The 16,070-nt window shown below is 43.8% G+C and overlaps 1 protein-coding gene and 1 long non-coding RNA gene across 7 annotated transcripts in view; both read right to left on the bottom strand.

Moving 5' to 3' along the window:
• LOC132870597 (NACHT, LRR and PYD domains-containing protein 12-like) overlaps positions 1 to 3,180 on the bottom strand; it is a 136,739-nt gene extending 133,559 nt beyond the window's left edge. For 2 of the 5 annotated variants that reach the window (XM_060904295.1, XM_060904300.1), the window contains exons 1-4: positions 3,068 to 3,180; positions 2,803 to 2,945; positions 2,302 to 2,418; positions 1,803 to 1,919 (exon numbers count right to left, since the gene is read on the bottom strand). In XM_060904295.1, coding sequence (XP_060760278.1) covers positions 1,803 to 1,919; positions 2,302 to 2,418; positions 2,803 to 2,855 — 287 coding nt within the window. In that variant the 5' untranslated portion in view covers positions 2,856 to 2,945; positions 3,068 to 3,180. Of the gene's footprint in view, positions 1 to 1,802; positions 1,920 to 2,301; positions 2,545 to 2,802; positions 2,946 to 3,067 lie in introns of those variants that run through there. The other 3 variants (XM_060904297.1, XM_060904296.1, XM_060904298.1) reach the window with 3 other exon arrangements.
• The window catches only part of LOC132870601 (uncharacterized), a 315,561-nt gene that overhangs the window by 283,669 nt on the left and 15,822 nt on the right, over positions 1 to 16,070 (bottom strand). The gene's annotated exons all lie outside the window — the stretch shown is intronic.

The raw sequence follows: 16,070 nt of genomic DNA, 5'->3' as shown, positions 1-16,070 counted from the left end.
GCCCTCAGAGTATGTGCCAATGAGCTGGCTGATGTTTTCAACACTATCTTCAACCTTTCCCTCAGCCAGAGCACCGTTCCCTCGTGCTTCAAGACCACAACCATCGTCCCTCTTCCCAAGAAGAGCCCAACCACCTGCCTGAATGATTACAGACCGACAGCACTCACTCCAATCATCTCAAAAGTTCTTTGAGAGAGTGGTACTGGCCCACATTCAGAGCAGTATGCCAGAAACCCTGGACCCCCTGCAGTATGCCTACAGGCCAAACAGGTCCACCTCAGACGCCATTCTTGCTGCCCTCCATTATGCCCTCTCTCACCTGGAAAACAAAGACACTTCCATCAGGATGCTCTTTGTTGACTACAGCTCTGCCTTCAATACAGTCATCCCCCACAAACTCACCCATCAACAGTCCACACTTGGTTTACACCCCACCCTCTGTGACTGGCTCATCGACTTCCTGACTGGCAAGCCCCAGACTGTCAGGATTGGTAATAGGACTTCAACCAGCATCATCTCAAACACTGGCACCCCACAGGGATGCGTCCTCAGCCCCATCCTCTACACCCTGTTCACCCACGACTGTGTCGCCTCCCACAAGGACATTATCATCCTGAAGTTCACGGATGACACTGCAGTGATAGGATGCATCAGTGGCGGAGACAAAATGGCCTACAGGAGGGAGGTGGCCAGTATAGTGTCACGGTGTGAGGACAACAACCTCACCCTCAACACAGACAAGGTTTCTAATAAGGTTTCGAATTTTATTTTCTTCCCACAGTCCCCTCCAAAAGTATTGGAAAAGCAAGGCGAGCGCTTTCCCCCCAAACAATGAAAATATTTGGGTTTGAGACCGAAAGACAAATGAGATAACAGATCAGAATTTCAGCTGTTTCAGTTCTTTTTGCTTCTGTTAGCATTTCTTGCTTTAGCGTTTAAGATGTTACCTTTAAGACATTTTCACCTGAAATGTTTACACTATTTCCTCTGAAGCATTTTAGGATCACTAAAAACCAAGTCACTATAATCTAAATCACAATAGCTGCTAATGACAGTGGAGCACATCCATTACTGTGACTTCAACTATTGGCCCTTTTCCACTACCCTTTTTCAGCTCACTTCAGCTCGCTTCAGCTCACTTCAGCCCGACACGGCTCGCGTTTCGACTACCTCATTACAGCACGACTCAGCTCGCTTCAGCCCTGCTTAGCCCCCAAAGCTCGCACGGTTTTGGAGTGGGGCTGAAGCGAGCCAAACCGAGCTGAGTGAGGCTGGGGGCGTGAGCAGACACTCCCCTGTGCACTGATTGGTGAGGAGGAGTGTCCTCACATGCCCACACACGCCCCGCGAGCACGCTGGGATCTGTAAACACCGCAAACCCGGAAGAAGGAGAATTACGAATTACGAGAATTTCTGAAGCCTTATGCGCCTCGCCTCATCTATACGCTCTTGCCAGTATCTGTTGGCGTTGTCGGTGACAACAAGCCACAGCACCAAGACCAGCAACACTAACGACTCCATGTCCTCCATGTTTATTGTTTACTATCCGGGTCGTGAGACTACTGCTTAAAAGATCACTGATGTCACTGTTTGCGCCGCTTAACGACATCACGTGACGTCCACCCACTTTCGCTAACTCCACCCAATGTGTCCACCCACTTCCAGCCAGCACGGTTCAGCGCGGTTGTAGTCGAAATGCAACTCCAACAGCCCCACTCAGCTCGACTCAGCCAGACTCAGAACGGCACGGCTCAGCCGCGTTTGTAGTGGAAAAGCGGCATATGAGAATTATGGGACATTACCTGTGTACAGGTGAGGGGTTTCCATTGTTAAATTTCAAAGGAGGCTCTATAGACTCATCACTCTTCATGGAGACACAGCTGGGTTCTGATGAGTCTGATCTCTTTATCTGGACTTCACTGTTCAACATTACAGACAGTCCTTTATATATACCATGTACAGTTTTTAACTGACATTATTTTGACTTAATTTGACTATCAGAAGAATGTGTCTTTATTGGTTATTTAAATGATTTTGTTCACCATTACTCTCACTTTTATTGTCACATCCAGATTAATTTACTTCCTTATCCTGACACTGTGAAACACTGACCTGCACAGTTATTGATATTAATTAATCTAAAATGTTTACTGAAGGTACTGTAGCAGCATTTGGACTGAATTAAAGTTTAACAAACTGATAAATATCAAACTCTGCTCATGATCTGGCCTGGATACAGGAATGTGTAACACGGCCTTTCACTCTGCAGTGACTTTAACTGTGAGAATTATGGGACGTTACCTGTGTACAGGTGAGGGGTTTCCACTATTAAATTTCAAAGGAAGCTTCATAGACGCATCGCTCTTCATGGAGACACAGCTGGGTTCTGGGGAGTCTGATCTCTCCATCTGGACTTCACTGTTCAACATTATAGAGTGGACATGAGACAGTTTTTCTTCTTTTCTGAGTTGAACACTCCTACTGTATTGATACTGCAGTGGTGCGATTTGTCAACACTGTCTCATCAGTCTGGTCCTGTGAAGCCTGTATTGGGATACGACTCGTATCGTGGCTTTAGTGTATCGTCTCATACCTACTCTTTAACTGCTTTATTATTTTATAAGAACATCATTTTACTGACAGTGAACAGAATCTGAATGTTTAAAATGGGGACTGATAACTTTTCATTCTGAGGATAAATTTTTGTTCAGTTATTCTTTTCATATCTACTCACTCCATATTTCAGATAAGAACAGTTAATGACTAAAATATTAGAATAAATATTAGAACATGGCAGTTTACCGCTTTTCTGAGGGTGGGGTCACATTATCTGTGTCCAGATCACAGCTCTCCATTTTTGAATATTAGTGTATGGACACACAGCTCATGGACTCACTGCTGATTCCTGCAGACACTGATCTCTTCTGCTGGAATTAATTTCACTCCTAGAAAAGACAAAATAAACAGCAGCTTTACAGGGAAGATGATTTCAGTTCCGCAGTTTTACTGCTGTTTTTACACGAGCTCAGTTAAATACAACCACATTTCTCTCCAACACAGCACTTACTTTTACTCAGCACTCCATGCTGGGCTTCATTCATCTCACCGCTTCTGCCTGGAGTTGCAGTTTTTCTTTAGTTTTCCAACAGCAACAAAATGGTGTTTGTCTGATCACACACAGAGAAACTGGTTCTGCCAGTTTGACAGTGACTGACAGGAACCACAGCACCATTTGGAGCAGTGTTGCCAGATTGGGTGGTTTTGAATTCTACTTTGCGGGCGAAAATGGCTTGGGCTGGTTGACAAAAATTGGGCGGGTTTGACGTTAGTTCGGCGGGTTTTTATCCGATGTTTATATAGTTTCACTACCACTAGAAAGCAGAGATGGGAGAGAATATAAACACCTAAGCAGAATGATGTTCTTGAATATGCAAAGGAAATCAGGAAAAACAGCTCTCTTTGGTCAACTGAGGCAAGTCATAGACCTAGTTTACCCAGCGCCCCTTAGGGATTTTAAACAACCAAAATCGAGCATTGGCCTAAATTAATCATTAACAATAAACATTAAAGGTGGAGTACGAGATTTTTTTCAGGAGTATTTTTTACCATATTGCTTGAAAAGCTCCTCACACCCATGTTGCAAGCAGTACAATAGAAGGTTTGACCCAAAACCAAAATATTTTAATCCAGTCTACAGTGTAAAATAAAGGAAAAACGCCATCAAATCCTATCAAGGTAACCACCTCAAAATGATTGGATACTGACACGTCAATCAGACTGAAGCCCGTGACCCCAGAACCCCCCCACCCCTCACCCCCGCCCCTACCCTTGCGAGTACAGTATGCACAGAGACCACTCCAGGTGAACTAAGCCATTTCAAAGCAACGGATAGATAGCCTACCATACTAGCCCATTTTATCTAAATACTGGCCTACAATAATTACATAACACTATGGCAGAACAGACGCACACAACTGGTCAAAAAAGAAAATGAAAATCTGTATTCGAAAAGGCAACTGCCAGGAAACTTTATGAAAAAGGATGAGTCAAGACCAGATTGAACATTGGCGCAGTGTTCGACCGCTGGCGGCGACTCAAACAACAAAAAGGACTTCAAACCGATGCAATGGTGGCCCTGTTTCTACTCGATAGGTAAGATAACAATATGTATTTATTACGTTTTCAGATAGGACAGTGTTGTCATTTTAACAAGTGTACACCCTGGCAGCGAGAGCATAACTGATGATACGGACCACAATGTAGGTTTTGCTAAGTTAGCATGATTTGCAAAGTTAGCTGACACGGATTGTTATACTAACGCGTATAGTCGTATTACGTCCTTGATGGTAGTTTTTCCATGGTATTTATTTCATGCATACAAACGATTTGTTAGCTTAGCTGTATGTGGCACAAACGATAACTCTTATTTATTGTTTTCTTAGTTATGAAGACATGGCACAAGCCAGTTCGACACCAATGAAGCATGGGTTTTTGAAACCACCTCCTCCTCCCGTATCCACTATTCGTTCGGATTCACTCTCAGGCTCTGACCTGTAAGTACCATTATGTTCACATAAATATGGTTTTGGCAACATGCTCTTCGATAGTAAATGTAGTGCTTTGAAAAATAGTGCTTGCTTGTGGGTATAATGTTGCACAGTTACAGATATGTGTTTTGAGAAACTATTATTTCTGCCCTTGAGAAACAATGGTTGGGCTAGGGCGGTGACTGCTACAGAACCCCCGACATATCAGTCTTACTACAATTAGATTAGGTATAACAAGTATGAAAACAATTGAAAAGTCAACTTCTAATGTAGTATGCAGACAAATATTTCTTGAAATGATAATCATGTTAGTTGGTTACTTTCACTACAATGTTGTTCAGTCTTGCCTGAGAAGACGCCACGGCACACCTGATGATCTCTCCTTCCACGCTAACAGTGGTTGAAACACACTGAGTTAATGCAAACAGTCCTCGTGACAACCATGAATGCTTGGGAACTGGCAATGCGCGTTCATGTGGTTTGGAGGCATGGGTAGGGAGGGGGGTGGAGATGCAGGGGGAGGGGGAGGAGGGGTGGAGATCTGGGGGTGGGAGCATGGCGAGGGCAGGCATGTATCTTTTCAAAATATGGCTTGTGGGAACTAGGCCGTAAGGTGAACCTCGAAAAGTCCTTCCGAAAAGGGATCCCGCTCCGACCTCTCCGAACCGCACACGTTTCAGTTCATAAAAAAGAATGAGTTGTGGTAAGATTACAACAAAACAGTTCGCGTCACAGAATCACGCTCATTTCTTAAATCGCAACATTTAATGAAGAACTAGTATCTCCAAGGCGTATGTACATATTCGGCAGGCGTAATAACACTTTGGCTCGTGAGAGGTGCCACGATTGAAACGTCATCAGACTGGATGAATCGGGTAGCTGGTAGCTACCAGCTGTGCTAGGTAAACAGAAGCAGCATGGCAGCCACCAGAGTAGCAGTGCTATCATCCAGCAGTACCGAAGAAGAAGAAAACTTGGCCGAAACTGTTGAAAAAACTAAATCTTTGACACGTAAGACTTGTTATATGCACATATCTTCTGTGAAGCATGAATAAACACAGAATTTCACCAGCATACGGTGGAATACTTACCGAAACAGCCTTCGGCAGTGGCTGGAGTTGAGGGGTGAGTGCAGAGATGTATCCGAACATTACAAACACTGTCTTGACTTGGATTTTGATAAAATTCCCGAAGACGCGGCTTTCCATCCCACATGTTACCGGAGGTTCATTGACAAGCACAAAATTGAAAGAGCAAAAAGGCGTCTCGTGCGAGAGAAAGAGCGGGGAGATGATAAACAAGACCCCCAGACCAGCGAGGCTATCCCTGCAACAGTGACTGGCACAACTCCGACAAGGAAACTTCGTTCCAGATCAAGCCTGCCCATCTCGAGCTTCCTGCCATCTGTATAATATGCAAGAAAACCTGCAAATATGTCGTCAAGGCTGGCAGACAACAAAAAGAAGCTTTGTCAAAGACACACCGCAGGTAAGCTAAAAGGCATCTCACCCTCATCCCCCACTACACAGTAGGTAGTCTATGCAAATGCATCCCATCCCCCAGCACACACACACACACACACACACACACACACAGAGAGAGAGAGTAGTTGAATGACTATCTACACTGCTACTGACTGCACACAATCTCCTTGCATTTGTCTAATTTGAATGTATGTGTGGATTTATAGTACATTGACATACAGATGTATGGATGGCTGTATGAATATGGAAAGATGTCTATTGGTTGTACTTTTGCTGGTGTGTGTGTGTGTGTGTGTGTGTGTGTGTGTGTGTGTGTGTGTGTGTGTGTGTGAGTGAGTAAAATAACATTCCAATACCATAAATGACCAAAATGCAGTGTTTGAGTTAAGGACTGCCCCCCCCCCCCCCCCTGTCTTAATGCCTGTTGCAAAGATTTTTGACAATAAAATACACTTTGACTTTAATAGGGTAGTGTGTATGTTTGTATGGATGTCATAGTATGTCTGTGTACTTTGATGTTAATATGCCACTGAATACCAGTCCACCAGGAAAAATGAAGTCTGACTGTTTGTCTGCCTATCTATCCATCCTTTTTTCTTTTCTTTTGTACAAGGCAAGTTGCAGGAAGCTGCTGAAGTAAAGGACGACCATAGCATTCTCGTTCACATCAAGGACAAAGACTGTGTGGCTCTGGAGGTGCAGTACCACAAAAGTTGCTACCGACAGTACACAAGGTTTTTGAGTGATCCTGCCAGAGCAGAGAAGGAACAATAAGTCATATATTAACTTTACATAAATACACATACAGTACAATGTGTGTCCTATGTATGAGAACACAATCACAACACTTATATCTCATCTCTCATCTCATCTCATTATCTGTAGCCGCTTTATCCTGTTCTACAGGGTCGCAGGCAAGCTGGAGCCTATCCCAGCTGACTATGGGCGAAAGGCGGGGTACACCCTGGACAAGTCGCCAGGTCATCACAGGGCTGACATAGACACAGACAACCATTCACACTCACATTCACACCTACGGTCAATTTAGAGTCACCCACAGTGTAAACAGGCAATGCAATAAATAAAAACAGAATAATTGAAACTAGGCACTGCATCACTAATAAACAATATAAACAGCATAAACACTAGATAAGAACTAGACAGGTTAAACACTCAAAAAATATAAACAGTATAAACACTCTAGATAAGAACTAGACAGACTAAACACTCAAACAGACAATATAAACAGTATAAACACTAGATAAGAACTACACAGGCTAAACACTCAAACAATATAAACAGTATAAACAGTCTAGATAAGAACTAGACGTAGACTAAACACTCATAAACAGACAATATAAACAGTATAAACACTCTAGATAAGAACTAGACGTAGACTAAACACTCATATACAGTGGGGCAAAAAAGTATTTAGTCAGCCACCAATTGTGCAAGTTCTCCCACTTAAAAAGATGAGAGAGGCCTGTAATTTTCATCATAGGTACACTTCAACTATGAGAGACAGAATGGGGGGAAAGAATCCAGGAAATCACATTGTAGGATTTTTAATGAATTAATTGGTAAATTCCTCGGTAAAATAAGTATTTGGTCACCTACAAACAAGCAAGATTTCTGGCTCTCACAGACCTGTAACAACTTCTTTAAGAGGCTCCTCTGTCCTCCACTCATTACCTGTATTAATGGCACCTGTTTTAACTCGTTATCAGTATAAAAGACACCTGTCCACAACCTCAAACAGTCATACTCCAAACTCCACTATGGCCAAGACCAAAGAGCTGTCAAAGGACACGAGAAACAAAATTGTAGACCTGCACCAGGCTGGGAAGACTGAATCTGCAATAGGTAAGCAGCTTGGTGTGAAGAAATCAACTGTGGGAGCAATTATTAGAAAATGGAAGACATACAAGACCACTGAAAATCTCCCTCGATCTGGGGCTCCACGCAAGATCTCACCCCGTGTGGTCAAAATGATCACAAGAATGGTGAGCAAAAATCCCAGAACCACACGGGGGGACCTAGTGAATGACCTGCAGAGAGCTGGGACCAAAGTAACAAAGGCTACCATCAGTAACACACTACGCCGCCAGGGACTCAAATCCTGCAGTGCCAGACATGTCCCCCTGCTTAAGCCAGTACATGTCCAGGCCCGTCTGAAGTTTGCTAGAGAGCATTTGGATGATCCAGAACAGGGCCGTAACCAGGATTTTTCAAATACCGAGGTCAAACATTGCGATACACCTTATTTGTCCAAAAAAAAAAAAAAATGTCCTAATATGGTGACTTTTCATACATTTTGGAAACGAGTCAAAATCACAAGCCCAACAAGATGGACATGTAGGTGAACATGTTTATTTTAACAATTTCAAAACTGCACGATCACAAAAGTATTTTGTGTGTGTGCATGAGTGAGTGAGTGTGGGTGAGTGAGTGAGAGAGAGACTGAGTGAGAGACTGAGAGAGAGAGTGTGTGAGAGTGAGTGAGTGAGAGTTTGAGTGAGTGAGTGAGTGAGTGAGTGAGTGAGTGAGTGAGTGAGTGAGTGAGTGAGTGAGAGTGAGTGAGAGTTTGAGTGAGTGATGGAGTGTGAGTGAGTGGGTGTGGGTGAGTGAGTGAGTGAGTGAGTGAGTGAGTGAGAGTGTGTGTGAGAGTGAGTGAGTGAGAGAGAGTGTGAGAGAGTGAGAGAGTGAGAGTTTGAGTGAGTGATGGAGTGTGAGTGAGTGAGTGTGGGTGAGTGAGAGAGAGTGTGTGAGAGTGAGTGAGAGAGTGTGTGAGAGTGAGTGAGAGAGAGAGTGAGTGAGTGAGAGTGTGAGAGAGAGAGTGAGTGAGAGTTTGAGTGAGTGATGGAGTGTGAGTGAGTGAGTGAGTGAGTGAGTGTGAGTGAGTGAGTGAGTGAGTGAGTGAGTGAGTGAGAGTTTGAGTGAGTGATGGAGTGTGAGTGAGTGAGTGAGTGAGTGAGTGAGTGTGAGTGAGAGAGTGAGAGAGTGAGAGAGAGAGTGAGAGAGAGTGAGTGAGAGAGTGAGAGAGAGAGTGTGTGAGAGTGAGTGAGTGAGAGTTTGAGTGAGTGATGGAGAGTGAGTGAGTGAGAGTGTGAGAGAGGGAGTGTGAGAGTGAGTGAGTGTGGGTGAGTGAGAGTGAGTGAGTGAGAGTTTGAGTGAGTGATGGAGAGTGAGTGAGTGAGTGAGTGAGTGAGTGAGTGAGTGAGTGAGTGAGTGAGTGAGTGAGAGTGAGTGAGTGAGAGTTTGAGTGAGTGATGGAGTGTGAGTGAGTGGGTGTGGGTGAGTGAGTGAGTGAGTGAGTGAGTGAGTGAGTGAGTGTGTGTGAGAGTGAGTGAGAGAGAGAGAGAGTGTGAGAGAGTGAGCGAGTGAGAGTTTGAGTGAGTGATGGAGTGTGAGTGAGTGAGTGTGGGTGAGTGAGAGTGTGTGAGAGTGAGTGAGAGAGTGTGAGAGAGTGAGTGTGTGAGAGAGAGAGTGAGTGAGTGAGAGTTTGAGTGAGTGATGGAGTGTGAGTGAGTGAGTGAGTGAGTGAGTGAGTGAGTGAGTGAGTGAGAGTTTGAGTGAGAGTTTGAGTGAGAGTTTGAGTGAGTGATGGAGTGTGAGTGAGTGAGTGAGTGAGTGAGTGAGTGAGTGAGTGAGTGAGTGAGTGAGTGAGTGAGTGAGAGTTTGAGTGAGTGATGGAGTGTGAGTGAGTGAGTGAGTGAGTGAGTGAGTGAGTGAGTGAGTGAGTGAGAGTGTGAGAGTGAGTGAGTGAGAGAGTGTGTGAGAGTGAGTGAGAGTTTGAGTGAGTGATGGAGTGTGAGTGAGTGAGTGAGTGAGTGAGTGAGTGAGTGAGTGAGTGAGTGAGTGAGAGTGTGTGAGAGTGAGTGAGTGAGAGAGTGTGAGAGAGTGAGTGATGGAGTGTGAGTGAGTGAGTGAGTGTAGGTGAGTGAGTGAGTGAGTGAGTGAGTGAGTGAGTGAGTGAGTGAGTGAGTGAGTGAGAGAGAGAGTGTGAGAGAGTGAGAGTTTGAGTGAGTGATGGAGTGTGAGTGAGTGAGTGAGTGAGTGAGTGAGTGAGTGAGTGAGTGAGTGAGTGAGTGAGTGAGAGTGTGAGAGTGAGTGAGTGAGAGAGTGTGTGAGAGTGAGTGAGAGTTTGAGTGAGTGATGGAGTGTGAGTGAGTGAGTGAGTGAGTGAGTGAGTGAGTGAGTGAGTGAGTGAGTGAGTGAGAGTGTGTGAGAGTGAGTGAGTGAGTGAGAGAGTGTGAGAGAGTGAGTGATGGAGTGTGAGTGAGTGAGTGAGTGAGTGAGTGAGTGAGTGAGTGAGTGAGTGAGTGAGTGAGTGAGTGAGAGAGAGAGTGTGAGAGAGTGAGAGTTTGAGTGAGTGATGGAGTGTGAGTGAGTGAGTGAGTGAGTGAGTGTAGGTGAGTGAGTGAGAGAGAGTGTGTGAGAGTGAGTGAGTGAGTGAGTGAGTGAGAGAGAGAGAGAGAGAGAGAGAGAGAGAGAGTGTGAGAGAATGAGTGAGAGTTTGAGTGAGTGATGGAGTGTGAGTGAGTGAGTGTGAGTGAGTGAGAGTGACAACGCAATCTAGCCGAGCCTGAATGGAGTTCAATTGCTTTTTAAAAAATATCTGCCCTTTTCAATAGCAAAATACTAGACGGTTATTGGACAAAACCGACTAAAACGCTCCATTCGGAGACTGAGCCTCACTGGAGATGGGAGTCAATAAGAGGGGCGGGACAAGACTTCCCGAGAGGAGGCTCATCTCCAGCTGCTGATTGGAGGAGGAGCTGTGAACGCGGCTGGGCTGCTCATGATTGACAGAAAGCAGTCAGAGGTGGTACATCATGTTGTAAATAAAATGTGAACATAATAAGTTTGCTACCCGTTTTCATTTCCGTTCGAAAATACAACCAATGATCAAAACAATAGTGTCTTGTGTTCCCGTTAGCCTATAGTCTGGTAAGTTAGCAAAATAGCTCAAGTCTCGTCAGCACCCAATAACTTCATAAACAACAGGTCATGACTGTCCAGCCTTTTCTGATCTGAAACGCACCAAATCAAATCGAGAGAGAGAATAAAAGAGTTTGTGCCGCCTGGAAAATGAAAATCCTATCTATAAGTGGCTTCGACTGTTGTTGCTTGAAATGCTAATTAAAATTGCACTGTTAATGATCATAAGCATTCCGGACTGGCAAAATTAACTCACCTTCTTCCCTCTTTCTTTTTCTCTCACTTGTTGACTTTCCAAAGCTGAGTTTGGTTTGTTTTGGTGTAGTAGACTTTTTCATCTTATGTCAATTTTCAGATTCCACGACTAATTGACAAACTGCCTGGCTGCGGAGTCGAACCTTGATGAGAACACTTCTCAGCTCTTGTATATCCCGTGGTGCTTAGCTGACTATCGCGAGGCTGCCTAATATGAAATGTTTCCAATGTCGGATATTTCAGCTTCGTTTAAAAATGATTATGTGGACTTTATTTTTAGACAAACAAATGAGAACAGGGGGATGCAAGCTGAACTTAGAATTTTCCACCGATCAAACTCAGAACGATTTTCATCATATATTAATTTCACATTTCTGAGTGAAAAAAAAAATACCGTGGGAAAAAAATGCCGAGGGCATGACCTCGGTGTCCTCAATGGTAGTTACGGCCCTGATCCAGAAGAGGATTGGGAGAATGTCATATGGTCAGATGAAACCAAAATAGAACTTTTTGGTAAAAACTCAACTTGTCGTGTTTGGAGGAGAAATAATGCTGAGTTGCATCCAAAGAACACCATACCTACTGTGAAGCATGGGGGTGGAAACATCATGCTTTGGGGCTGTTTTTCTGCAAAGGTACCAGGACGACTGATCCGTGTAAAGGAAAGAATGAATGGGGCCATGTATCATGAGATTTTGAGTGAAAACCTCCTTCCATCAGCAAGGGCATTGAAGATGAAACGTGGCTGGGTCTTTCAGCATGACAATGACCCCAAACACACCGCCCAGGCAATGAAGGAGCGGCTTCGTAAGAAGCATTTCAAGGTCCTGGAGTGGCCTAGCCAGTCTCCAGATCTCAACCCCATAGAAAATCTTTGGAGGGAGTTGAAAGTCTGTGTTGCCCAGCGACAGCCCCAAAACATCACTGCTCTAGAGGAGATCTGCATGGAGGAATGGGCCAAAATACCAGCAACAGTGTGAAAACCTTGTGAAGACTTACAGAAAACGTTTGATCTCTGTCATTGCCAACAAACAGTATGTAACAAAGTATTGAGATGAACTTTTGTTATTGACCAAATACTTATTTTCCACCATAATTTGCAAATAAATTCTTTAAAAATCAGACAATGTGATTTTCTGGATTTTTTTTTCTCATTTTGTCTCTCATAGTTGAGGTATACCTATGATGAAAATTACAGGCCTCTCTCATCTTTTTAAGTGGGAGAACTTGCACAATTGGTGACTGACTAAATACTTTTTTTGCCCCACTGTATATATATATATATATATATATATATATATATATATATATATATATATATATATATATACACACACGAAGTTGAAATGTTTCCTAGTTCAGGGAGACTCTAGATGTTTTGTTGTTCTGAAGTGACACGACAAGTCCAGTCCACTTTAATTACCAAGAAACAGAATAAAAGTACTGTCATTAATAATAATAATAATAATAATAATAATAATAATAATAATCTCACATAAAAGCTGTTTGTGAAAGACAAAAGAAGGCAGCTGAGAAAGATTCACATTTTATCCTGATTATTACATTGTAAGGGCATGTTAACCTAAGCAAATGTCTTTGGACTGTGAGGGGAACCAGAGCACCGGGAGTAAACCCACGCAGACATGGGGAGAACATGCAGACTCCACACAGTCCAAAAACATATGATTAGGTTAACATGCCCTTGAGCAAGGCACCCTAATCCCTAACTGCTCCCCGGGCACTGCAGCATAGCTGCCCACTGCTCTGGGTATGCGTATGTGCTCATCGCTCCTGTGGAGGACGGCCCCATGTGGACAGTTGAAAGTCACACTTGGAAGACGCTCTGGACTCTTACAGTAACGCTTTTATGGCTGAGGACTACAGCTGACTTGCTAACTTTAGGACTGCAGTTGTCATGAACAATTTTGCACTCAAGTTTCCGTCAATGAAGAGTTTATAACATCAACAAAACTGACTTGATGTTAAAACTGTTAATGTTATAGTCATGTTGTCTGTTGTTGCCCAAATGAGGATGGGTTCCCTTTTGAGTCTGGTTCCTCTCGAGGTTTCTTCCTCATGTCGTCTGAGGGAGTTTTTCCTTGCCACCGTCGCCACAGGCTTGCTCATTGGGGATAGATAAGGGATAAAATTAGCTCATGTTTTAAGTCGTTCAAATTCTGTAAAGCTGCTTTGCGACAATATTTATTGTTAAAAGCACTGTAGAAATAAACTTGACTTGTGTGTGCGCGCATTATATCAGATACACCTGTCATATACAGGTAGGTCATATTGTAGCTGTGCAAAAAATAATGTAAAAGCAAAGCTGCGCCCCATAGCCATAGAGTGTGGATACATAAAGAAACCCATCGAGTTGTTTTCTGATGGTTTCGGTTCTCTGCCTGCCATCATCACAGTGTCAGCAGTCATATACACCGCCTAGTGGCCAGTGTTAGTAATTACCAGTCACACACACCGCCTAGTGGCCAGTGCTAGTAATTACCAGTCATCCACACCACCTAGTGGCCAGTGTTAGTAATTACCAGTCACACACACCGCCTAGTGGCCAGTATTAGTAATTACCAGTCACACATACCGCCTAGTGGCCAGTGTTAGTAATTACCAGTCATACACACCGCCTAGTGGCCAGTGTTAGTAATTACCAGTCACACACACCGCCGAGTGGCCAGTGTTAGTAATTGCCAGTCATACACGCCGCCTAGTGGCCAGTGTTAGTAATTACCAGTCACACACACCGCCGAGTGGCCAGTGTTAGTAATTGCCAGTCATACACGCCGCCTAGTGGCCAGTGTTAGTAATTACCAGTCACACACACCGCCGAGTGACCAGTGTTAGTAATTGCCAGTCATACACGCCGCCTAGTGGCCAGTGTTAGTAGTTACCAGTCATACACACCGGTATTTCACGATGCGGACCTCTCAGCTGGTAAATAACGTATGTCTCATCTCATCTCATCTCATCTCATTGTCTGTAGCCGCTTTATCCTGTTCTACAGGGTCGCAGGCAAGCTGGAGCCTATCCCAGCTGACTACGGGCGAAAGGCAGGGTATACCCTGGACAAGTTGCCAGGTCATCACAGGGCTGACACATAGACACAGACAACCATTCACGTTCACATTCACACCTACAGTCAATTTAGAGTCACCAGTTAACCTGCATGTCTTTGGACTGTGGGGGAAACCGGAGCACCCAGAGGAAACCCACACGGACAAGGGGAGAACATGCAAACTCCGCACAGAAAGGCCCTCGCCGGCCACTGGGCTCGAACCCGGACCTTCTTGCTGTGAGGCGACAGCGCTAACCACTACACCACCATGCCGCCCTAAATAACGTATGTTTTTTTTTTAAAGATTGGGTCTTTAACAGTATGACATTTGAATGATTCCCACACATATTCATGAAGCTCCGCCCACAGGATCTACAGTTACCTGTCCAGTTAGTTCAAAATGCAGCAGCAAGAGTCCTTACTAGAACTAGAAAATATGACCCCATTATCCACACTGCATTGGCTCCCAATCAAATTTCGTATTGTTTATAAAGTACTACTATAGGAGGAGCTTTCAAACACAAACAAGCATACCAGACTGGAAGTCCATTTTCCAAACTGTCTCTTCCTGACTTTTGTGAAGGCCATGATTTCATCTATTGTTCAACATAGGCTCCAGCTTGCCTGCGACCCTGTAGAACAGGATAAAGCGGCTAGAGATAATGAGATGAGACTTTATCTTTCAGGTTACTACATTTTATAAATAAAAAAATGACAGTTGCTTCTGTATTTTTCTGAGTAGAACATTAGAGATGGTGTTTTACAACAAGATTTTTTTTTCTTTTTACATTGCCTTGATGAATGTCTCTCTAAAATCACAATATATGCTACGACATCAATGGTACCTTCACACACCTTCCAGTTTCCACTGTTATGCTGATGACACAGTTGTATGTTTCTGCAAAATCAGATGAGACACACCAGCTTAATAGAATTGAGGAATGTGTGAAGGACATTAGATACTGGATGCTTATTAACTTCCTTCTGCTTAACTCTGACAAGACTGAAGTACTTGTACTCGGACCACATGCAGCTAGGAGTAAGTTTTCTGATTCCACAGTAACTCTGGATGGCCTTTCTGGTTCTTCACGTGCAGCAGTAAAAGACCTCGGAGTGATTATTGACCCCAGCCTTTCATTCGAAACTCACATTGATATCATCACCCGGATAGCTTTCTTTCATCTCAGAAATATTGCTAAGATAAGAAATTTAATGTCACTGCATGATGCAGAAAAACTAGTTCATGCTTTTGTTACCTCCAGGTTGGATTATTGTAATGCCTTACTGTCTGGATGTTCCAGTAGGAGCATAAACAAGCTCCAGTTAGTTCAAAATGCAGCAGCAAGAGTCTTTACTAGAATGAGAAAATATGACCCCATCACCCCTGTCTTATCCACACAGCAGTGGCTCCCAATCAAATTTCGTATCGTTTATAAAGTACTACTATTGACCTTTAAAGCACTGAATGGTCTCGCGCCCAGAACCTGAGCAAACCTCTGGTCCTCTATGACCCGCCATGCCTACTTAGATCAAAAGGTGCAGGCTATCTGCTGGTACCTCGTATAGTGAAGGCTACATCAGGGGGCGGAGCCTTTACTTACAAAGCCCCACAGTTATGGAACAGCCTTCCAAGTAGTGTTCGGGAATCAGACACAGTCTCAGCATTTAAGTCTTGGCTGAAAACATATCTGTTTCATCAAGTCATTTATTAATTTTATTAGGTAAAGGTGTAGATCTGGAGGGTCCTCAGGCATAGTGTATTTTGGTAAACTGGGATGT

Source organism: Neoarius graeffei, chromosome 22 (assembly GCF_027579695.1).
Source record: "Neoarius graeffei isolate fNeoGra1 chromosome 22, fNeoGra1.pri, whole genome shotgun sequence".
Taxonomy (NCBI): Eukaryota; Metazoa; Chordata; class Actinopteri; order Siluriformes; family Ariidae; genus Neoarius; species Neoarius graeffei.
Note: the sequence above shows the minus strand (reverse complement) of the source record. Positions and strands in the feature narration are given on the sequence as shown.